The sequence below is a fragment of the Engraulis encrasicolus genome, chromosome 3, assembly GCF_034702125.1.
Source record: "Engraulis encrasicolus isolate BLACKSEA-1 chromosome 3, IST_EnEncr_1.0, whole genome shotgun sequence".
Classification (NCBI taxonomy): Eukaryota; Metazoa; Chordata; class Actinopteri; order Clupeiformes; family Engraulidae; genus Engraulis; species Engraulis encrasicolus.
In genome coordinates this window covers 39,965,558-39,990,557 of record NC_085859.1, presented here as the reverse complement: position 1 = coordinate 39,990,557, position 25,000 = coordinate 39,965,558, and the positions used below count along the sequence as shown (strand labels likewise).

At 43.7% G+C, this 25,000-nt stretch overlaps 1 protein-coding gene across 1 annotated transcript in view; it reads left to right on the top strand.

Annotated features, from left to right (window-relative positions):
- ksr2 (kinase suppressor of ras 2) overlaps nucleotides 1-25,000 on the top strand; it is a 131,963-nt gene that overhangs the window by 98,307 nt on the left and 8,656 nt on the right. Inside the window, exons 17-20 of the mRNA XM_063193940.1 lie at nucleotides 227-275; nucleotides 3,877-4,247; nucleotides 15,751-15,847; nucleotides 16,571-16,704. Of these exons, the coding sequence (XP_063050010.1) occupies nucleotides 227-275; nucleotides 3,877-4,247; nucleotides 15,751-15,847; nucleotides 16,571-16,704 (651 nt within the window). The remainder of the gene's footprint in view (nucleotides 1-226; nucleotides 276-3,876; nucleotides 4,248-15,750; nucleotides 15,848-16,570; nucleotides 16,705-25,000) is intronic.

Genomic DNA, 25,000 nt, shown 5'->3' with positions numbered 1-25,000 from the left:
CCCATGTGTGTGTTTGTTAAGGTTATGTATTAACCCATGTCATCATGTTATCATCACATGTAAGGAGCCAGCTTTCCCCCCTCAAATGACCTGCCGTGGAAGCTCGCCTGAGTGACACGATGACATGAATCAGATGTTACAGGGCAACGCTAAAGAGCTAACCGGCTGTCAATCTTCTCTTCCCTGTCTGCCCTTTCCTACCGCCTCTTACGCAACCTGCTCTCAGTAACCCCGGAAACCCTCTCCTGCAAATTGAAGTGGAGCCCACGTCAGACGTGAGTGTTTTTGTTTTGAATTTGAGTTGTTGTGCAAAATATATTCCCTCACTCTCACTCACCCAACGTTACAGTACATCTAATAACAACTGCATGCATTAGCGCAGTGTTCCCTACCTTTGGCCCAACAGGAGTTTGGAACAAATGAAAACCTTCATGTGTGCTGCCTGTGCCCATACATTTGAAAGATTTGTTTGGCCCTCTGCCTCATTTGCGCTACCTAATTTGGCCCTTGAGCAAAAATAATTGGAGACCACTGCCCTAAGCCATTTTGTCATATGATGAGTACCCCCCTCACTTATGCTCTATATCTGTTCCTCTATCCCAATGTGACTACACTCCATATATTTGTTATTGTTACATTTTTCCCCCTGAGGTGTGCTCACGGACCCCCAAGTGGTGCACGTACCCCTGGTTGGGAAACACTGCATTAGTGTATTGTGCGAAAGTACTGAAACCACGCTCTTCTAAATAGCCATGTTGAAATGCTGAAAAGGAGGTGTGATTTCCCAAGCAGACCTACAGTATGTCATAGGAATGCCTTTTCTCATCCCAAGCTGTTGCTACAGGTTGCCTTCCCTGCGTGAGTCCACTGAGTTTTCCATCCTCTGTGGTACTGTCTGTATCTATTGAAGTGGAGGAGACGCGCGCACACTATCTCCTACTAGTAAATACAGATTATAACTGGGAGCTGAATCCCACAGAAAACAGTTGATGAATGAAGGAAGCGAAGGACAGCACTCTGTTTAACAGAGAAAAATCTGAAGAGTACTCCCTGTATCCACAGAGATAGGATACATACGTATGCTGCATTTACATTATTATACACATTTGTTTGTTACATTCTACTCTCAATGGTAAAAGGACAAACGTGTATGTGGGAGGTCCTTTGTAATGTAAATTTGTGTCAATGTTTTTTTTTTTTTCCCTGATCATTTCCACACTCGAATGCTACACTCATGTTCAAAACTTCACACATGTTGGCAATGATCCATTCATAGGGCTTCAGCCTGTGTGATATGACGAGAGAACATCTAGATTCTAACAAATGGTGTTGGATGGCAGGCCTGGACTGGTAATCTGGCATACAGGGCATTTTCCCGGTGGGCCAACAGTATTCAGCGGCCAGTGCTTTTGTTCTTGTTGTTGATTGTGTTTTTTCTTCTTAGAGACCAGCCACCACTTAGATGGGGCAGCCCATTGATCTATATCTATAGTGGTGTAGACCAGTGGTTCCCAACCTTTTTCTTAAGGGACCCATGTTTTTACTATTGTAAGCTTTGGTGACCCAACCACGCGAGCGCCCGCACGAGACGGAGTCACAAGATGCCCTCTGTTTCCTGCGAAAACTAATTTTAGTTATTTTATTCCTCTATTCGTCTTTGGTCAAATATAGAATAAATGTTTAATGTAGCACTTACAATTTGTTGCTTCTATGCATTTATTAGTTAAATGCTTTGTCTTTTATTCAACATGGGCTATATATATATAAAATGAAACCCCTTAAAATCAAGAGGGCTCCGCGACCCCCTGTGGATCTTTGCCGACCCATAAGGTGGGTCCCGACCCATAGGTTGGGAACCACCGGTATAGACGACTGATTGAGCCTGATGCCCAGGCCATTTTTTGGTCCCAGGCCGGTCCTATTGGATGGCACTTGTACTAGACATGAAGGGTCCCTTTGAGTGTTTGTCTGATGTGTAGCTCTAACTATAATGGGTAAACACTCCAGTCTCCCCAGCTCACCTCATCTAGGCTGGGCAGATAGTCACCATCCATAGGTCAAGTGAGGTGCCAGCTTGGATAGGGATGAATTTGGTCACACTGTGTTGGTGAACGCGTCATTCCAATGTTCTGTGCCTCCATTGTATTGTTGATGGAATGAATTCACCATGGAGGTGAATTAATTCCTGTGCACTTTGTACTGTATCTGCTAGTGATGTTGGATTTGATTATGTCCTCGTTTGTAAGCCGCTTTGGTTATAAAGCGCCTGCCAAATGCAATGTAATGTAATGTAAGGTTTTTTTTAATTCACTATGGAGGTTGTGTTTTTCCCTGTCATACATTTTTCACAGATTTTGACTTATGTCAGATGAGGGAAAAGAAAACATTTACCTTCTGCAGCAAAAGAAAACCAATGACTACTGTAGATTCAACAAGAAGACAAAATTAACACAATACATCTATCAAACGGATTTTGACTCAATTTTCAAGATGGATCAGATTCTTGCTAACTTGGAACTGATTTGTGTAAACACTGTCTGTGGAGTGATCCTTCACTACTGTTACAGTGGATATGGTAGGATCCAATTCTCTATTCAGAGATCCTGGTCATTGTAATGGGGGCAGAGTTTGTTTACATTTTCAAAAAACATCTTGATTTATTCCCAATAACATCCAAAAGGTTATGCAACATCAGCAGACAACTAGCAATCAGCGAAACCTTTTTAGATAATATTTGGAGTAGACCTATGTTAAAGATGGCCTCTCAACGTCATTTAATTAATATTGCCGTGTTCCCAATTGTTATTGAATGTGTTACGCGTTGGTCCTGTTTTAAAAAACGTTCTGGTTGCTTTGTTTCAAGACGTTTTTGCAAGCTGGTAAGGTGGCTTGTGGAGAAACGAGAGAGTGTTCCGTGTTTCTCGTGGAAATGCGTCTCTGATTGGCTCACTCCTCCTGCTCTCAAAGAAACGCGTCTCTGATTGGCTCAGTCCTCCAGTTCTTGGAGAGAATGTAATGGGAAACAGAGTCACCACTTCCCCGGGTGGTACTGCACTATAGGGGCGCCAACGGAGGCGTGCAGGCTCCATTCAGGGCTGTGCTCTTTCGACAGCGACCCCTAGGCGAGCTGCAGGCACGGAGCAACCGGAGTGAGCAGGCTTTATGTATGAGGCTTTGTGCTGTGTGTGTACCTGAGAGTAGCAACCAACTGATAGCTAAGCTAAGCTATGTTTCGGGCCACCAGACGTTGCTTGTTTTGAAAACAAGCAGAAAAAAATTACTCGACATGTTTTAGATAAATGGGTCGATATAAACCTTTGTGGGCAACGCCTTCTTTCGACGTGACGAAACACAGAAAGGCTTTCGTGATTCGCTCGTTTCTCTGCATTATTTATGTAAATTGGGAAACACCGGGAAACACAGCCAGGAGAGTTGACGCACCGCTATGAGAGCCTTGCAAGTAAGTTTAACTTGGGGTGACCGTCCGATCTTCGAAAGGAGTGAGTAAAACTGAGTTTTATCGGAAGTTGGCCTTTAAGAAGTTTTTTTAAAAAGGTAAACAGAGGCTGCCCCCATTAGAATAGCTCAGATCTCAGAAAGGGCTGAGCCGAAAAATGCAGCATCATCGTGTACTGACAAGTCAAGGGTAGCGTGAGCAATACAACAGCATATTGAAATTGGCAGAAGTGCTCATTTAAAGTACATGGAAGTCCTTGTGCACAACCCATCAGTAGTCCAGGTGCAGGTGTAAGGCAGGAAAACTTGATCAATACTAAAAGTTCAAAAAACTCATTTGCTCTAAGAAAGTAAAAAGATCAATATTCAGTGTGCAGTGTTTGCTGAACTTTTCCCAATTATCGATCTATTTCACCTCAGAACGAGGAGGGCAACGACGAAGCGGACGACTCGGCGGACGAGTTCGAGGAGTTCGAGAACCTGTCGCTGCTGTCGGCGCGCAGCTTCCCACGCAAGCACAGCCAGACCAGCATATTCCTGCAGGAGTGGGACATCCCCCTGGAGCAGCTGGAGATGGGAGAGCTGATCGGCAAGGGCCGCTTCGGCCTGGTGTACCGCGGCCGCTGGCACGGCGAGGTGGCCGTGCGCCTCATCGACATCGAGCGCGACAACGAGGGCCAGCTCAAGGCCTTCAAGCGCGAGGTCATGGCCTACCGCAACACGCGCCACGAGAACGTCGTGCTGTTCATGGGCGCCTGCATGAGCCCGCCGCACCTGGCCATCATCACCAGGTGATGAAGCTCTCTCACATGCATGCACACACGCACGCATGCGCACACACACACACACACACACACACACACACACACACACACACACACACACACACACACACACACACACACACACACACACACACATATACACACATCAAAAGATGACGAAGCTCCCCACCCCTATCTCTTTCGCACTCACTCACCCACTTTCTCTCTCACACACACACGCACGCACACACACACACACACACACACGCACGCACGCACGCACGCACGCACGCACGCACGCACGCACGCACGCACACACACACACACACACACACACACACACACACGCACGCACGCACGCACACACACACACACACACACACACACACACAAGTCAGCCGCACCTTGCCATCATTACAAGAAGCTCTCACTACATCTCGCTACGCTTTCTTTCTCGCTATACCTTTCTTTCACTCTCTTCCTTTCCATCTCCATCTCCCTTACTTTCTATCTGTCTCCCTCTTTTTCGCAGTGTTTTCTCCTTTTCATTCCTTCTCTCTCTTCCTCTTTCTTTCTCTTCCTCACACAGACACACACCAAATTAAAATTCTGCACCGATTACTACTCTCATAGAAGTTTACTGTACTTGACCTCGCTGCTGTATGTCTTGAAAGCTCTTGGATTTTCTAAACAGGCAGGAAACGCAGCCAAAGATCACACTAGCTGTGAAAAGGAGTTACTTTGAATCTGAGATGTGCATTAGGTTTGCACAATTCCTAATGCATATTTATAGTTTACAAGACAGATGGCGCAGATGGTCAAAGGTGTTCAGGGTAAAAATAGAGCAATTCCCCATTGTCAAACATGATCTGAATCTTTTAAAACCAATTTGTATAAAAAAATAATGTAGGGTTTTGAGAGAGAGAGAGAGAGAGAGAGAGAGAGAGAGAGAGAGAGAGAGAGATAGAGAGAGACGCTGACAGGCGGGGGGCGGGGGGTTGTTGTTCCAGAGATTGCATGGGGTCCGTGGAATATTGTCTGTGTTGAGGTTGTGACCAAATTCTGCTTGTGAACAATATAAAATCAAAAAATGTCTCGAGCAAGAGTCGTTGCAATTAGTCACTTATTTGTTATACATGTAAACATTTGGTTGGGGGGGGGAGGGACATAAAGCATGCTCAGGTCAAGAGAGAAGCGTGAGGATGCTCTCTTTCCTTCACATGATCTGAAACCAATTCACGTTGAAAATATGAGCATTTGGGAACCAGGTGAAAGGTGACAACAGTGTTGACTGATATTGAGTAGAACTGGCAATAACACCACCGTTTTGGCGGACTTGAAAAGCACTTTATTGCAAGAAACCAAAATGTCCTCAACCTCAAAAAAGAAGTTAACTCAACTCTTGACCAGGGGTGCGTTTCCGCAATGTTAGCTTTGAACTACAGATGTACTTTGTAGTTATCTACTTACTTCAAGGCGAAATCCGTGCATTTCTCGAAACCTTACTATTCCCACAGTAAGCCAAAAGTAGTGCGGCTACTTTCCTGAGTCCACACCGCTACTTACTTTCTTGGCATTGCAGTGCGTGACCAGAGAAGCAACAAGAGATAAGCATGATTGCTGAGTCATGATTCAGCTGTTTCCTCCTAAATTCAGTGCGTGAAGTAGAAAGCAATAGTGTACAACCACCACCAGCACATTTGATTGGATGTCACGACACCGTGACTCCGCTGTTTCCTCCACAACACACTAATTTCTTTGTGAAAAAACACGGCCGTGGCATTACAATCTGACACCGTCCGCACCAATAATGCAGTATTATCTGCATGCCGATTGGATTTCGTTTCATTCCGAGGTGTAATTTGTAAAATATGTGGACAATAAAGTTGTGGTTACTCCCAGAAAATCGTCTGTTAAAGTGTCATATTCTTAAGAAATTTTCGCGCGGATTTCATTCCATAGCCTAGTGGTATTCACGCTTGCATTCCAATGGGAAAACAGAAGCCACACCGGTTCGAATCCACATGGTTGCAGTGCCACAATTTTGGAAATATGTGGCAGAAATAGATAATTTATGTTGTGCATTACCAACACACACGTGCAGCCAAGGGAAAATGTGTTACACTGTAGGGTCCAAAACACGATTTCACGAGTTGTTGTCAACATGCTCCACACTGGTTTCGAACCCCCGTGGCTCGTGTCTTCCCATTGATAGGCAAGCGTAAATACCCCTAGGCTATGAAATGAAATTCGCGCCAAAAAAATTTAAGTACTTTACACCTAAGCCAGCGCATTTCCGGAAGTAACCAATACTTTCTTATCTAAATATTTCACAAATTACACATCGAAATGAGACGCAATTCAATCGGTATACAGCTAAAAGTATATTATTAGTGTGGGATTCATCAGATTCCAAGGATATGACGATTTTTTTTCACGAACAAATGACATGACGTGAATTTGTGTTCTGAACACTCTCGCAGCTGTATCATCACTTTGTGTGCATGTCGATTGATTTTCATCGCTTTTGCACCACAGGATTAAAATATATTGACACATTTGTGGTCAAATATGTACTACAAGTTTAGCTAATGGGTGGAGTCACACTCTGAAGTAGACTAGCTGTGTGTTACTTGGGGTGGCTGAGGTGATGTCTGGACTCAATGGATCTACTCCAGCTGTACTTCAACTTCACTGTCGAGATACAGATAGGAGGCGCCTCACTTTCAAAGTCACCACTACTTCAGAGTGCACATTACTCCAAGCAGTATTTACTTTGTGTGCTAACATTCGAGACACAGGAGTTAGCAACTTTTATAGTATCTACTCTGCAAAGTTGCTAACCGACTAGCTACTTCCCCTTTGAGAAATCCACCCCAGAACTGTAGTCAGTCACCATTCAGGACAACTTTTGACTCCTCCTGCTGAAAGTAACACTCACTCTCTAGACCTGGCCTATGGGCCAAGAGAGTCTGGCACAAAGGCACTCTCGAAACTCGACACCACCAGACCTGACACCCCTTGGCATCAGCCCTCCAGTTTAGTCTGCAGTAACCAAACCGTCCTCAACCTCAAAAAAAAAAGTTAAATTGCCTACAACTGAACTCTTGACTAGAACCATAGACAGTAACCATTCCGGACAACTTTTGACACTCACCCCCTAGTCCTGGTCTATCATGGGCCGAGAGAGTCTGACACCACTCAAACTCAGACACCACTAGACCAGACACCCCTTGGCATCATCAGCCCTCCGGTTTGGTCTGCGCTGCATCCGCTTCTCCTTCTTGGTCTTGAGAGCATCCATCGACCCCAGCCGATGAGTGATGGGGTTGGAGATGGGTCACTATATGGGGGTCTCACTCCCCACCCATCTCCTCTGCCCTTTGGCTCTCTCTCTCTCTCTCTCTTACTCGCTCTCGCTCTCTCTATCTCTCTTTCTCTTTTGGCCTCTCTCTCTCTCTCTGTCTCTCTCTCTGTCTCTCTCTGTCTCTCTCTCTCTCTCTCTGTCTCTCTCTCTCTTTCTCTCTCTGTCTCTCTCTCTCTCTCTCTCTCTCTCTCTCTCTCTCTCTCTCTCTCTCTCTCTCTCTCTCTCTCTCTCTCTCTCTCTCTTTCTCAAAGGCTCCCTCTCACACTAAACCTCGCTCGTAAATACACCCTCATCCTGGCATGGGCACAAGCATGCTCGCACGCGTCGCGTCTGAACAACCGCCCAAATGGTGTCTGGCTCCATTTGTCCACATATGCCATCACTCTGTGCCCAGGGTAAGCCCTTTATCGACACAATATCCCCCTTGTTCACTTTGGGGTGCTTTCACATAAACACGGAAACATCTTTCAAAATGTTCAAGCTTTAGCATCCTCAGCTTCTGTCGTGTTTGGTATGTTTATAGCTTCCGTTTGTGGTAACACTTTAGAATAGCAGTCCCTTGAAAACATTTCAAGATATTTTAAGGAACTAATTATAAACAAAATATTGTAAGTGTTTGGAAATGACTAAGAACCAAGCTACGTTTCCACAGCTGAGTGGGAATAAACATTTGTAAACATTTACAAATGTTAACTTTTGTTGACTATTATTTCATTATTTACCGAATGTTTCTGAAGTTTTTTATTGACTTTTATTCTAAAGTGTTAACCAGTTTGTTTGGTCTGCTTGTTTTTTTTTTTCGTCTGCAGTTGTTAGTGCACCACTTGACTCATCAAATTATGTAGTCGTTTGTTTGGGTGGGCTGGTCGGGTAGGGCTGGTTGACATAGCTCAACCATTAATTCAGAAATAGTGGTGGGAAGAGAAGATACGCTTCAAGGCATATCACTGTTTAATTCAAGACTTGTAGTCTTGACATCTGCACAGTTATCTATATCGATCTGCAGCAAATCTCAAGACGTGTACTACATGGTCTGTGAAGATTGAAGCAGGTCATGGTGTTGGCTATGCAGGTAGGACACTCTGCTTGAAAAGAAATCCCATCCCTGTGAAGAGGGCCAGCACAAATGAATTAGGATGCAGCCAGCTGAGGGCTTCCTTTGATACCCTGGTAATGAACTGAATCTCTCTCTCTCTCTCTCTCTCTCTCCCTTTCTCTCTCTCTCTCTCTCTCTCTCTCTCTCTCTCTCTCTCTCTCTCTCTCTCTCTCTCTCTCTCTCTCTCTCTCTCTCCCTTTCTCTCTCTCTCTCTTCTCTCTCTCTCTCTCTCTCTCTCTCTCTCTCTCTCTCTCTCTCCCTTTCTCTGATCTGTTCATTCGGATTGACTTTTAGAAAGCTAATGAGAGACATAAAAAAGCCCACTCTGTCCTTATAGGGTTAAATGATGTTTACCTTGATAGAGTTATGAAAAAGAGAGAGGGAAAAAAGGAGCAAGCACCATGTTAGTTTTCAAAGCACCCAGACATGTCAAATGTGTTTAGTTTTGTTAGATGAATGACAAAACAAATTGTGTCTAGAAACAGGTCAGAATATTCCTCTCATAATGTGCGACATGGCAACATTACAACAACATTACAACACGGTTAGTTATCAACAATGGATTTAGCTGTTTTCCTTTTTCTACAAATGAAGGGTTTATTTGCAAAACGGTGTATCTCCATTTTGTAGAATGTTGGGAAATTGACATTTTGTATTGGACATTCCATTGCATTGTATTGCAAAATGCTTTTTTAATAGGTTTTAAAAGTATGTTCCCAAAATATTTGAATGGCAACAATTCACGCAAAGATGATAAGACCTCTGGAAAGTCATTTCCAATAACAAAATGCAAAAGTCAAAAAAGGTGGATAAACCTTTCAAATATTGTCTCAGTCAAGACCACTGTTATATTAGTTATTTCAAGCTTTGCTGATGCAATGCATTATAAATGTCTTATCTGCCTGTGCAACGGAATTCTCTTTTCTGATTGACTGATGGGATGACCGTTAATTCTGTGGCACCAGAATAGAAATAAGTAGTGGTTGCTCAGTGATTGTATGCAATGCAATACTAAGACACTGTGTTTTGAAGGGGTAATTCTACTTTTTTCATGTATTCTGGCATATTTCCATTATCACTTAAAGATGTAATACTCTAAAACACAGTGGGCGGTCACTGCTAAGCTTTAAAACTATCCAGAGCTGTTCACTTCAATTGAAGTGTTGAATTGTTTAGTTTCTGAATGTTTACAGAGAATGAAAAGAAAGCTCTATGAGATTATGTATTTAAAAGATAAAGGCATAATCCCATAACAAAACAAAAACATAACAAAAACAATGACACTCTAAAGGCCATTGTTTACAGAATGCAATTAGCCGTGATGACAAAGCAGAAAACTGAAATGACTCATTAAATGTTCAACACCTAAAAAAGAAATTGAGTTTCAATTTGTAGTGCAATATTTCAAGTGTATCTCCTTTTCACAGAAAATGTATGTCGGTCCCTATTAGTTCTTTACTAGGTCCCGGGCAGCCGTGGCCTAGTGGTTAGAGAATTGGTCTTTCTATTTGGGGGTTGCAGGTTCGAATCCCCCCTGACCTCTCCCTACATCTCCATCCATGGCTGAAGTGCCCGTGAGCATAAAAATAAATGAGCATAGAAATGAAAGCGTCAGCCTTATTAAAAACTGCATTGATTGTTTATTTGCTTTTCTGAGAAGGTGGCTTAAAAAGAAAGTGAAAGAGAGAAAAAAAGAAAGGTTGTGTGAGGGAGTCAGAATGTGAGAGAGAGAGAGAGAGAGAGAGAGAGAGAGAGAAGGAGAGAACAAGAGAGAAAGAAAACGAAAGCATACAAGAGCAAGAGTAAGGAAAATAGAGAAGAGATGTCATACTTTTTGTGTGTGCACGTCCACTTGATCTGTAAAGCGCCACAGCCTCTTACCCTGGCCTCACACATACAAGCAGATGGCAATACTTGGGTCCAGCCGATTATCGTTTGTGGTAACACTTTAGAATAGCAGTCCCTTGAAAACATTTCAAGATATTTTAAGGAACTAATTATAAACAAAATATTGTAACTGTTTGGAAATGACTAAGAACCAAGCTACGTTTCCACAGCTGAGTGGGAATAAACATTTGTAAACATTTACAAATGTTAACTTTTGTTGACTATTATTTCATTATTTACCGAAGGTCTCTGAAGTTTTTTATTGACTTTTATTCTTAAGTGTTACCCAGTTTGTTTGGTCTGCTTGTTTTTTTATTTTTTCGTCTGCAGTTGTTAGTGCACGACTTGACTCATCAAATTATGTAGTCATTTGTTTGGGTGGGCTGGTCAGGTAGGGCTGGTTGACATAGCTCAACCATTAATTCAGAAATAGTGGTGGGAAGAGAAGATACGCCTCAAGGCATATCACTGTTTATTTCAAGGTACTAGAGATTCAGGGTACTAGAGATGTGACGCACAGTGTGGCTCTCGTAATCCTACACGTCACACGACTTGCACAGTGCCATAATAAGCTCTTGTCTTCAGAAACAGACAATCACTACGTTCACATGGTGTTTTTAATTCTGAATTAATAACTCAGAATGAAATAGTTCCCATCGATTTTGCTTTGATCTTCCATTTTTATTCTGAATTAAGAGGTGTTTACATGACGTTTTCAAATCGGAATTAAGCTTTATTCAGAATTATAGTGAGTCAATTCGAAATAAATGTATCATGTAAACATCGCCATTGTGTATGTACTGCATGTGCCAGGCGTTTTCTGACATTCTGAATCACCTCTGCATAATTTCTGCGCTGCCTGCGTGCCACATCAAATAAAGTATAACGGGATTCTTGGAAGCTCTTCCCTATCATCCACCCACCTCTCTCTGACGCTCTACCTGTCTGCCTTCTTGCTTCTTCTTCTCTCTCTCTCTGAGTGAAAGCCCTTGGAGTCAACTGTATAGTTGTGATATTGTGCTATGTACATATACTTTGATTTGATTTGATTTTGATTGTGTCCTCCTCAAAGCCACCCTGCATTCTGATAACTATCAGACTAAAAATGTGCATTTCAGGAGAGTTCAGTGCTTTATTTGGCCTGAGAGCGAATGTGTGGCTGGGGTGGGGTGGGGGGGATCATACCTCTCAAACACGCACACACAGACACACACACACACACACACACACACACACACACACACACACACACACACACACACACACACACACACACACACACACACACACACACACACACACACACACACACACACACACACACACATTGTATTCATTCATTAGAGAGCATTTACCTGCAAGAGCATCCGGACCAATAGGCCAGATTGAGGTCAAATTAAGTGAAATTGGATTCTCCCCTGAGAGCCCTGGTGTGGTTACGGTAGGGACGAGGAAACATAAACACTGATTATTGTTTGCACTCATCACACTGATCTGTGAAGTGAAGGGGCAACAATTTCATAACTGCGCGAAAAGGAGAAAGGAAGAAAAGAAGAAGCGAAAAAAAACCAAGGCTTTGAGGGATTTCCATTTTTTGCAGAAAGAGAGATATTGAAATGGCGGTGTAGAATAATAATAGCAATCAGGCCTCTAAATTAACCTTTTTCATCACCAGCCAAAATGGTTAGTAGATGTTAATTTTACTAGGCAAACATACACTCACTCACTGATGTCAAAGTGGATAGTAAGTTGTTCTTTTCCACAAGCCAAATTGACTTTTCACCAGCATTTGGCCAATTGGCTGGTGTTAATTTAGAGCCCTGATAGCAATGAATGTGTAAAGAAGCATGGAAGGAAAGGCTACAGGTGAAAAAAGGAGACAGAGAGAGAGAGAGATAGGGAGGAAAAGAGAGAATAGAGGAGGTCTGTAGCACTAGAGGTTAGTTATTATTAGTTATTTCCTGTCTTGTGAATATTGTTTACTTGAACATCAAAGGGAGAGGCTGCGCTCCTGTGCTCCTCTATCTAATAATGGCTGACGGCGTGAGTAAGGGGTGGGGGTGGGTGGGGAGTTGGGGTGATCGGCGTCAGCATCTTTATGGGGAGTTTTGGGATTTTTTTTGGGGGGGGGGTTGGCGGCTGTTGTTAGCGTCAGTACAGCGGGGGGTGGGAGGAGCTTAATGATAGTGGGTGGAGATTGCCGATGGGTGTATCAGAGAGGGGAGGGTGGGGGTTTGGTGAGAGGGAGGGAGGGGTGAGAGAGGGAAGGGTGGGGGTTTGGTGAGAGGGAGGGAGGGGTGCGGGAGGGGAGGGTGGGGGTTTGGTGAGAGGGAGGGAGGGGTGCGGGAGGGGAGGGTGGGGGTTTGGTGAGAGGTAGTTAGGGGTGCGGAAGATTTTGGTTGTTGGTTCAGCTTCAGGGAGGTGGAGTTTGTCTGCGTCAGAGTCCTTGTCGGGTGGGGGGTGGGGGGTGCATGTAGTCTGGGGTAAGGGGATTGGAGCAGGGTGTCTGCATCTTGTCTGGGTGGTTCGTCATTAATACTGTCTTGTCCCTGTCGGCTTGGCAGTTGGGGGAGCGTGGGGGGGGGTGGCTGCTAGGGAGGTGAGGTTGATGTGTGCGTAAGGAAGGGTGGGGTTGGCAGTGTGAGGGAGGGTTTGGTGGTGGTGGGGGGCTGTTGGGGGAGTGGCTGCACCAAGACTGGTCTTGTCGGCTACACAGCTCGTGATCCTCCTCTTGCCCCACCACCCGCATCGAATCACAGCCCCACAGTCAAGTGCAGTGCGTCACGGCTGCACATGGAGCATGTGTGTCCCCTCTCAAACACAGCACGTGGACACACACACAAACATAAACACACACACACACACACACACACACACACACACACACACACACACACACACACACACACACACACACACACACACACACACACACACACACACACACACACACACACACACACACACATACACACACTCACGCATTCACATAAACAGATGCACGGGCACACACACATACGCACGTACACTATGTCAACGAGTGCATCACAGGTGGTAAGGAGTATGTGTGTGTCAATCTCTCAAACACACACACACACACACACACACACACACACATACACACACACATACAAATACACACACACACGCCCACACGCACAGTGAGTGTGCGTGTGACTGTGTGCGCGTTCATTGGTATCTGTAGCTCTAGGCGATGTATTACCTGCCTCATGAATATGTATCCACAGCACTACGGAGGGGGTGTGGGTGGTGATCGGGTGATAGCGACCCCCCAGCTGTGGCGTTGTCACCCGTGACGAGGCCTGCCAGGGGGAGGGGAGGGGGGGGGGCCTTGGCCGCCACCCCCCTGCTGAGGCCGGAGCCCCCGCCGTCATCTCCAGTAGCAGTTAGCAAACACAGGGACGGACTATGATTCCCCCGGGCCCCTGAGCCAGACAACAGCAAAGGCCCCCCTCAGTGGGTGTTATTTGCTACTAGTTTACAAAATGATTCAGGTTTTTTTGTTCCAAGTGTGAGAGTCTATGTTGTTGATGGTTTGGGGTGTTGTCCTCCGAGGGAATTTGAAAATACAGTTGTTGTTTTTGAAACTCGGCTGTTGGCAGACACAAGTTTGTTCTGCCGACAACCATTGTAAATGCGTTCTGTTGCAACGGTTGGGGACAATACACGTCTGAAAACACCAATGTTAAACGATCTCGGAGTAAACCCAGTTTGTGTTTCTGAACCCCGATTTGAGTACCCATTCTATTGTACTTTCCGACAACCGAGTTTCAAAAGAATGCACTGTTAGAAGTGTGATTTTAATGCAATATGACAATGGCAAATGTAGAGGCTTTAGCTGCAGGCCCCCTTGACTCCTTGGGCCCCTGGGCTTGGGCCCAGTAGGCCCGTGCAGTAATCCGTCCCTGCTAGCCAGAAAACACTGACAGTTTAGTTTATCGGTGGCCTCTATTGGCTACATGCTGATTTCAACCATTAGCATGTGGAGCATCAAGACCACTATCAGCCCTTTGAAGTGCAGTGACATGTTAAAGTAAGACTTGGTGGAGAGCAGTGTCTGGACAAGTCCTATAATGGTTCTGAAATCAAATGATTGTGTGCGTGTGCGTGTGCGTGTGTGTGTGTGTGTGTGTGTGTGTGTGTGTGTGTGTGTGTGTGTGTGTCTGTGTCTGAGTGTGTGTGTGTGTGTGTGTGTGTGTGTGTGTGTGTGTGTGTGTGTGTGTGTCTTTGTGTCTGTGTGTGCACATGTGCACGCGTGTCATTGTGTGTGTGTGTGTGTCGGTGTGCATGTGTGTGTGCATGTGTGTTTCTGTGTGTACGTGTTTCTATGTGTGTGTGATGGAAGCTACTGTTTCTATGTTTTCCTTTTCCTTCCTTTTCTATTTCTGTTCATCTGTTTCTTATCTCAACACCGACATATGGACAAGTACCGCACAACCAAACATTTAGGTTGAAGTTACGACAGGGAGAAGTCTCCATGATGACCAGCATCTGTAAATAAGCTGTAAAAAAAACGTATTCCTGAAACCGCTGTGCCAGGGAGAGTAGATAAGAGAGAGGTTCCATTGGCCCATTGTTTCCAGGTTCTACAATTGCAAGGGGGAGGGGGGGAATCCCCCTTTAGGCAGACCTAAGGACTGTTTTATTCATTCTAGGAGCATTATGACACGCTCCTTTAGGCAGACCGGAATCTGGTCATGTTAGGTGCCCATAGAAACCTATTACAATGGCATATCTCTATACTTAAAGGGACACTGTGTGAGATTTTTAGTTGTTTATTTCCAGAATTCATGCTGCCCATTCACTAATGTTACCTTTTTCATGAATACTTACCACTACCATCAAATTCTAAGCATTCATTATGACTGGAAAAATTGCACTTTTCATACATGAAAAGGGGGATCTTCTCCATGGTCCGCCATTTTGAATTTCCAAAAATAGCCATTTTTAGCTGCAAAAATGACTGTACTTGGACCATACTAGAAAATATTTGTTTATTACTTAGTAAACGTTCATGTAAATATCAAATTTGGTGATAGCCAACCCAGTTTCAATGAGCAGCATAGTTGCAGTACCTTTTTTGACCATTTCCTGCACAGTGTCCCTTTAAAGAATCTCTGGCTGTGCTCTGTGTTTTTGTCTTGTTTTTATGTCTGCAGCTTGTGCAAGGGCCGGACGCTCTACTCAGTGGTGCGCGACGCCAAAGTCATCCTCGACGTCAACAAGACCAGACAGATTGCACAGGAGATGGTCAAGGTGAAGTACAAAGCTGTCGATTGTGCTCTGGTTATTTCTTAATCAGTCGCTCTTACATAAAAGAGTATTCAAATGATCGCATATTGACTTGCCTGGAGTTGAACGTTGAGTTTGTTAAGTGCAATGTTGCATGTCAAGTGAACTTTGAATTCCAAGTCCACTTCAGTCTGTTTCAAGGCCATCGGTTTCCTTGAGTAATGATATTGATTGTGTACTAATTACAGTTAACATTTTGCACGTGTGTGTGTGTGTGTGTGTGTGTGTGTGTTTGTGTGTGTTTGTTTGTGTGTATAATGCATATTTCTAAAACAAACTCATTGATTGTAATCATGAACTCAACACTTAATGCAGTCACAATATGCAGAGGTGGACTGACTCTGTTGAAGTGGGAAATGTTTGATTGCTGCATGCTTATATGCGTGGTGTCTCTTGCCAATCAAGGAGAAAACTAATGTGAAACAATACCGTGAATAAGTTTTCGCTTTTACTCTCAGAAAGAATAACTCAATAGGTCTATACTGTAGGATCTTAAATAGTTGTTGATTTTTTCGGGTTATGAGTTACTTCTAGACCGAGTAAATGCTGTAGATTGGTGCTTATTTGGTGTCTTCTCTCTCTCTCTCTCTCTCTCTCTCTCTCTCTCTCTCTCTCTCTCTCTCTCTCTCTCTCTCTCCCTCTCCCTCTCTCTCTCTCTCTCTCTCTCTCTCTCGCTCTCCCTCTCAGGGTATGGGCTACCTGCATGCGAAGGGCATCATTCACAAAGACATGAAGTCCAAAAACGTCTTCTACGACAACGGCAAGATTGTCATCACTGACTTCGGCCTCTTCACCATATCTGGAGTCCTGCAAGGAGGAAGGTAAAGCTGTGCTGATGAGAATGCCATAGAAAAATTACATTACACTTCGCTGAGGCCTTTTTCCCAGAGTGACTTACAGTTATTTACGGGGTATTGGTTACAGACCTGGAGCAGTATGAGGGTTAGGTTCCTTGCTCAAGGGCACCTCAGCCATGAAGTGATCTAAAGTCCATGTTCTTAACCATTAGGCTAAGGCTGCCCCACATACCACAGTCCCAAAGACCATATCCCTTCCTCGTGTAATGGACCTAGTGTGTGGGCAGCCGTGGCCTAGTGGTTAGAGAGTTGGTCTTTCAATCTAGGGGTTGTTGGTTCGAATCCCCCCTGAACTCTCCCTACACCTCCATCCATGGCTGAAGTGCCCTTGAGCAAGTCACCTAACCCCACATTGATCCTTCTTCATCTCTCTCCCCACTCATTTGCTGTCTCTGTCACTATCCTGTCTGAATAATAAAGATGTAAAAGCCAAAATAAATAAATAAATATGAGAAATGCCTTACCCAGAATGCTTAAAAGTACACTCTGCAGGAAATTGTCAAAAAAGTCAATGTGTCAAATGTCAAATATGATGTGGGTCATTTTGCCTGAAAAGGTTACAAATGCGACCAAGATTTTGAGGCGCAGATCACGGGGGACTTTTGCACAAATAAAGATGATCTTGGACCGGCTGAACAAGTGGGAGGGACGAGCACTGTAATTTTGAAGTGTTTTTACATCTTGACGTCAATCGCTAATATTTGGTCATGACGCATAATCAGCTGGTAGGTAATGAGTCATTGTTCATCCCCTTGCTTGTCCACCATTTGCTGCAAACCATTTTTGTAATCTCACCATAAGGCAGCAAGGGTAGTGTCTTATTTAGTGTGCGAACCTGCTCCTACTTTGTAATCTCGCTATAGAAAAGACCAAACCCAGGCGTCACAACAACATGTAGGGAATTTAAAGCTGAGGAAGCCTATGGATTAGCCAGGCCACGCCCTCCTAGTGACGCGACACCTTCAGCGTTGCTTCTAGTCAGGCCAAGAGCAATGGAAATATCGTTTCTGATCTCCCGAAAAATCGTGAACTCCACCCACTTTATCAGGAACCAATCAACCAGTTGCAAACCAAGGGAGGCGGGTCAACAATGCCGTTTGGGAAATGTTAATTGTTATACTCTAGGGCAGACCAAGTCTCGAAGAGATTTGAAAGTCGATGATAATCAGGATAGGTAACGATGACAATATCATACTATTGCATGATGATCACTAGATAGCCTGTTTCGGTAACCCTTTACAATAACGTCCTATTCACAGCTTTATAAAACACTTTATTAACATTTAATAACAATTAACATTTAACAAAGCATTTACAAATGTTTGAGTGGGAATCAACTTCTACTGTGTGAGTTTTATGTGGTTTCATGCCCTCTGGTCTTTGGAGGAGAAACTTTCAGGACCACTGTGCTGTGTCTGCTCTGCATAGTATTTCTTGCCCATTAATAAACATGTGTAAACGTTTTGTTGATAATTAGTTCATTGTTTATAAAGTGTTTATAAAGCTGTGAATAGGATGTTATTGTAAAATGTTAGCCCTATTTCTCACTGCATTAATATCAGAGGCTGTATTTGTCCTCTGTGGAGAGAAGGACTGTTCCAAAATAAAAGCTAAAGTAGTTTTGAAGTGCAACAGTCAAATTGTGAATGATTCTTAGAACCATCTTCACCAACAGCTGGGGAGGATTGTGCCTGGGAGAAAAAAATACCCAGTAAGTGAATAAATAAACAAGCGTGTGGTGTGTGTCAGTGTTGCCAGATTGGGCTGTTTCCCGCCCAATTGGGCTGCTTAGGATGTCCGTATGTGGGTAAAAATGGCATTTAGCAGAAAAACCCGCCCAATTTTTGCCATAGAAATCAATAGAATTGGGCGGGATTTTGTGCTTCTAGGCGGGTTTTGAGCATTTTTTGGGCTGGAAATCATCAGCCTCATCTGGCAACCATGGTGTCTGTCTGTTTGAGGAAGTGGTGAATTCTCTTCTGCTCTGCCTGACGTTCCCCTGGAAGAGAGTAATGAGGGCACTCTGGGTTGTCGCGCGATTGAGATTTTTTTAATTGGGCTAATTTGATGTCTTCCACCACTGTAAGCAATCTGCTATATTTCCTTTTTGCTTCTCTTTCATCTTCTTCTTCTTCTTTTCTTTTTCGTTATTCCAACTCCCTCCCCGTCATCATCTGCCGCTGTCAGGGCCGCTGACAGCTTTGGCTGGGCCCAGGACAAAGTCATCTGAAAGTGCCCCCAAGTCCAATAGATAAAATGTCTCTCCCTGGGCCCGGGACAATGTCTCTTCCTGGGCCCGGGACAGCTTTCCACTTTGTGCCCCCCACCAACCCCCCGTCGGCACCCCTGGCCGCTGTTAGACTCGCTCCACGCTTGCTCACTCGTGCACTCGCTGTATCGCCTGAGCGGAGGGTCTAATCATTCGTGGCATGTATACGCTTCACATCAGTTGGTTTTGTTACCGCTGAAGTCTGGAGGACTGTTTTGTGGTCTGTGCGTGCGTGTGTGTGCGTGTGTGTGTGTGTGTGTGTGTGTGTGTGTATGTCTGTGTCTGTGTGTGTGTGTGTGTGTGTGTGTGTGTGTGTGTGTGTGTGTGTGTGTGTGCGTGCGTGCGTGTGCGTATGTGTGTGAGTGTGAGTGTTTGAGACTAAGAATGATGTGGCACCTCAGGCAGTGTTCTCCATGACAGCGTATTACTAACCCAGGAGAGAGGGAAGCACACCGTCGCCAGAGTTAATCTCACTGATTTAGACAAGAGGGGAGAAATTTTAGCTCACTTGTTGCCATGGTTTTAAGGGGTGGTGTGGCGTAATGTGCATTGCTTATGATGATGATACGAAGCCGTTGTGGTTTTTCATTTGTCTTGTCAATTACCCGATGATTTGCACAGGTACTAACAATGGAAAATGAATGGCTAATTTAATGTCTAACCAATTTAGAGAGCTGTTAATGATCTCAGATCACAAAATGAACCATTCTCAGCTGTTGTAGTGTTTCTCAAGGGAATAGCTTTTTTTGGACAGCCATCTGTAAGTGCAAGGTACTCCCAGGGGAATGAGGTATCAACTGCTGCCTGTGATATTGGTGGTTCATCTTTGTCTTCTAAAATAATTCAGACGCACATCTTCAGTGAAACTCCTCATCTGATATAGCCCAGCACACTTATTACAATTCAGTCCAATTCTACGATGCATTGCAATGCGTTACATTTCTACTGAAAGCAAAGCAAATTTTTCATCAGTCATGAGGCAATACAAGCAGTCAGACATTGAACATTTTATTGGATGTTTTCTGTATCAGTCTTGCAGTTTTCAATGCTTTGAAGTGCTTTAATTTAAAGTAATGTTAATTTAACGTTCATAACGTTCATGTCCACGGAAGTAATTGAAACTTGAGGAAATTTCTTGCATCGATTGTGCACTTGCAGAATCAATTATTGAATTGTACTTACCCGCATTACGATGCATTGCTGAATCGATAATTGTTTACAGCACTACTTATGACCCACTCACATCTACAATTGTAACTATGAGGAGAAATATAACTATGGAGATATCTCTTTTCAGTTGAGAAATATAACTATGGAGATATCTCTTTTCAGTTGAGAACTATAACCAAAGAGTTTGAAATTTTAATCAAGAGGAATCAAAACACGGCCAGTCAATGCAAAAGCGTGTGCTCAAGTCGGGTCTCCTAAGTGGACGTTGGCCCAATTCGAAACGGGAGGTAGTGACTCGATGACTCTCCTCCTACATAAACATGTCACTGATCAGATAGGTCAAGTTAGCTGATGAGGCAGCCGTTACGAACGGCACTAACGAGTGCGCCGCCTTGCGCATTTGATGTTACGGCGATTCTATGGCGGGAGTTACGTTCATCACGTTAGCGCTTAGCTTACGCATGCTATTTGAACGGTGAATGATCGTCAGACGGCGGAATCGTAAAATAGGCTATAAATAGATCTAGCGACAGCATATTTAGATACTATTTTCAATATCTACATACATAAGTGTCAGAATAAAGAGTATGATAAGGTAGTAGCTTGGGTAGTAGCCATGTTTGTTTTTCAGGTTTCCGGTTGAGAGGGAGGTGGCGCACAGCATGTTGGGTACCAAGGCAGCGAAGTCAGCATCTGATGTATCCTCGAAATATCCTCGTTACGCCCACAAATGCAGTCAACTGCCGAGAGAGGAAATAAAGCAATTTTTCGTTTCGATCCACACTTCATGACTCGATGTCCAGTTAGCTCACTGGAAGGACAGCTGCCTTCCCTGTTTCGAATTGGGCCGATGTCCCCACCTTCTTCTTCTCTTTTTGAGGTGTTTGCACAAAACGTGCGCTACCGTCATCTAAAGCGCTAAGGGGACTTCATTTATTCTCAACCTCAGGACTCAGAAGGTCTCCTAACCAAAGGTCTCCTAGCCGAAGGTCTCCTAAAGGGGCGTTCACCCAACATAAAATGGATACCGGAAAAGAACCAAAATGACGTATCTCTGTCTAGAATATCTCTGCTATAACTATGGAGATATCTCTTTTCAGTCGAGAATTATAACTATGGAGATATCTCTTTTCAATCAAGAACTATAACTATGGAGATATCTATTTTCAGTCGAGAACTATAACTATGGAGATATCTCTTTTCACTGGTGATTTGCACAATGACTTGCACCCTGGGCGAGGCGCCCCGGCCCCAGCGGCGACAAAAAAATCCAAAACGTTAAAATAAGGCTTACAGCTGCTGTTAAAAATCGTTAGATAGTTATCTGTATAGATATTTTTATTGTTGTAGATGTGACAGTGCCAAGATGTTATGTGCTTAAGTACTCAGCACATCCATACCTATGTGCTTTTACTAAATTAAATTATTTCCTTTTATTATTACTGTCTGCTCTGAGCGCTCCTTGATGCTTGAATGTTCTTCTTCACCTGGAATGCACTTGGGATAAATATGTCTGCAAAAAATAATGTATTGTAATTTCAATATTTTAGTTGAGTTGTAATTGAGTTTGGTAAACACCTCCTTGTAGAGTTAAAGTCAAAAGTGCCTTCTTTTTTACTGTATGATACAGAGGGAGTGGGTGCAAGAGCACAAGCAGAAGAAAGACAAAGTAGTTTAATATTGGATATCTTCCTTTGCCTCCTGTATTTGTATTTAAATGTCACACGAGAGCACAGTCATAGTCACATAGCTCCCCTTCCAGAGGGATGAGTGGGTGTTGGGATTAGAGAGGAGGGAAGAGGAGAGGAGAGGAGAGGAGGGGAGGGGAGGGGAGGGGAGGGGAGGGTAGAAAAGAGATGAGGAGTGGAGAGGAGAGGAGAGGAGAGGAGAGGAGAGGAGAGGAGAGGAGAGGAGAGGAAAAGAAGAAAGGTTGGAGGTGGAGGGGTGGAGTGGAATGGAGGTGGAAAAAGAACGAGAGATCAAAAAGCCATTCTGATGAATGTAAAAAGCAGATAATTACTTGGAGAGAACCAGATATACTGGTCAAATATGCCGAAGGGGCATGGTTAAAGTCTTTACAGTAAGTCTAATTTGTAGGCTATATTCCAAGTGGGTGTTGCGCCTTTCGGTTTGTGGCCGTAAGGGTGCGTTAAGTTCCACAAGGTAATCCAATAATGCAGCAAATACGAACTTGCCCACCACTGATGCCGATGCAAAATTAAAGAATTTATATCAGTAATAAATCAGCTAACTTGTCTTGTGCTTGGTAATGTTAAATATGCATTATTTCATCCACCTCTTAACTGTGTCGCGTATAATAATCTTTCTTTGCATTGCTTACGATGCATATAGAGAAGCCTAACAATACTCTATTGCACAGAAATGCAGATAGGGGAATGTTCAATCCCAAAGAGTATGGCTCTGTGTTTCGGTTCTCTTGCTGAGTTTCAGGAATTTATTTTTCACATGATGAATTTGCTGATTTACGCGTCATTGCCCTCATGACAATGTCATTTCCTAAGGATTTATAGGAGAATAAATGCTCTCCAGTGTATGATTCCATTGTTTTCTCCCACAAAAAGTTTACGGAAAGTCACTTGTGGCCAGTTTGATTGCAGTTGTTTGCATAGGGTTTTTTTTTAATCTGCATATTTACATATTCATGAGTGTTGTTTTGCTGTGAAGTAGGTAGAAGTATTGTTTACAAATGTATGTGCTTATGAATACTTTGAAAACTTTTTTCTCTGATTTACACTCTCCTGAAAGTTCTCCTTCATCAATCTAGCCTTTAAAAAATAATGTCAGAGCTTTTGAACCAAGTGTACATTATTTTGAGCATTAAGCCCCCATATTTCCTGTATACATGTATCGTGTATTGTATCGTGCTGTGGCTTGTGATGGCTCGTCATTTTACTCTGGCATTGTTCTCTCATTACCATTTCAGTTGCATTTTTGACCTGACTTGATTTGTGTGCCCAGAATGTGTTTTAAAAAGGACAAACAAGGACATCCATTTTGTGTGATGAGCGCGGGGCACCATTCTGAATGCATACCGAAGCAGCTGAAAATGTCAAAGTGCTCCGAGGCTACGGCTGCAATATGGGCTCCGAGTTTAAACTGAAGACGCCAATTGTCACAAATCTCTCCAGTTGTGATGTTTTTATTGCCGTCAAGATGCTCGGTTCTGCACAGTGCACTTTAACTGGAGAAAAGACCCCGTCGTCTAATACGAAACTGATGATCCGCAGTATCATTCAGCGAAGATAATGACGTGTTAAATGTTTAATGCTTAATCAGACGAGCAAACACTCTGCTCCCTCCCAAATTAACTCCCTGAAAGTGAGTCACGCTGATTGAAACAGTCCCTTAACAGCACGGTTGAACTTCAACCACAGTCGCAGCATTTTGAAAATTGTCAACTTGATTTTTTTTTCTCTCTCTCTTTTTTTTCTCGTCCCTTTACATTTTTGGGAATGAAGGTCATACTGTATTATACAGTAGGAACTTTCGGATGACTCACTCGGTACCATATGGTGTCAGTGCCTCGTTCAGATAGACAGGGGTGACTCAGTGTGTGCCAGTGGCATTGCCTCTGGAGCCACATCACAAAGCATTTCACACTTTTCTGCACCGTGGGGTCAACGCCAGCTCAGCGGCATGCAGTTGTACGTACACGTACATGTGTACACCGGCCTGAGATTGGTCTTTTAAACGGAAGAGCTGGTCTGTGCTGCTGAGTAGGCCAAATGCAGAAAGTCACGTGTATCTTCTGCAGCCGTGTGGATTCATGAGGAATTAAACAGTTACATCATTTTCTAAGCATTTCTCCTTGTGTGCTTAGTGGTCGTAGAATGGCCTGACATCATAATCTAAACTATGGACACGTCATTTAATGTTTGCAGAAAGCTTGGGTATAGCAAAGATAGTAAGTAAGATTGTGAAAGCTGTCTTTGTGAAACTGATTCCTATGACTATGTGTCTCTACTGCAGTGTTTCCCAACCTTTTTTGTCCTGTGTACCCCCTAAGCATTTTCGTTGTGCCATGAGTACCCCCTAAGTCAAGTTTTATATCACTTTCTCTATCCCAATTTAACTAAGCTCCATGTATTTGTTAAAATTATATTTTTCCAAGTACCCCCTGCAATGTGCTTGCGTACCCCTAGTGGTACATGTACCCCTGGTTCGGAAACACTGCTCTACTGGATTGACCTCCTTTTCTATTTGTTTAAGGTTCTATTGTTTTGTGGGAAACGTTAATTGTTATGCTCTTGGTCAGACCAATTCTCAAAGAGATTTGAAAGTCGATGATAAGCAGGCTAGGTCATATGGCAATGATGAGTGAAGAGCCACCAGGATTCTGTTGTTACACGACACAGAGAGTGCATCTTAATATGGGACCTTGCCTCCTCCACTCGCTTCTCGTCATGATGACATCACTGACAACAGCATTATATTTCAATATCTTGCAAAAAGCTCAATTGTAGAGTCTTTTTCTCGTTTGCAATTGTTATGGTGAATGAAAAACAGTCCCTCAAAAGTTGTTGTGGCTAGGCTGACAGCTGGGAAACTTTATCGTTTTCTCCACGGAGGAGGGGCCAGGAGGCGGGGCGAGGAGACAAGCGCAAGTGGAGGAGGCAAGGTCACATATTAAGATGCACTCATGGCCATATACCTATTTCAAAAGATCTGGTTTTACCTGTCGAGCTCAATCAGGTGATTGCCTGGTTGATCACCTGTTTGAGTTGGAAAGGTAAAACCTGATCATTTGGAATATACAGCCCTGGATTGTAACAAATGGATCCAGGTTTCCCATCAATGGGA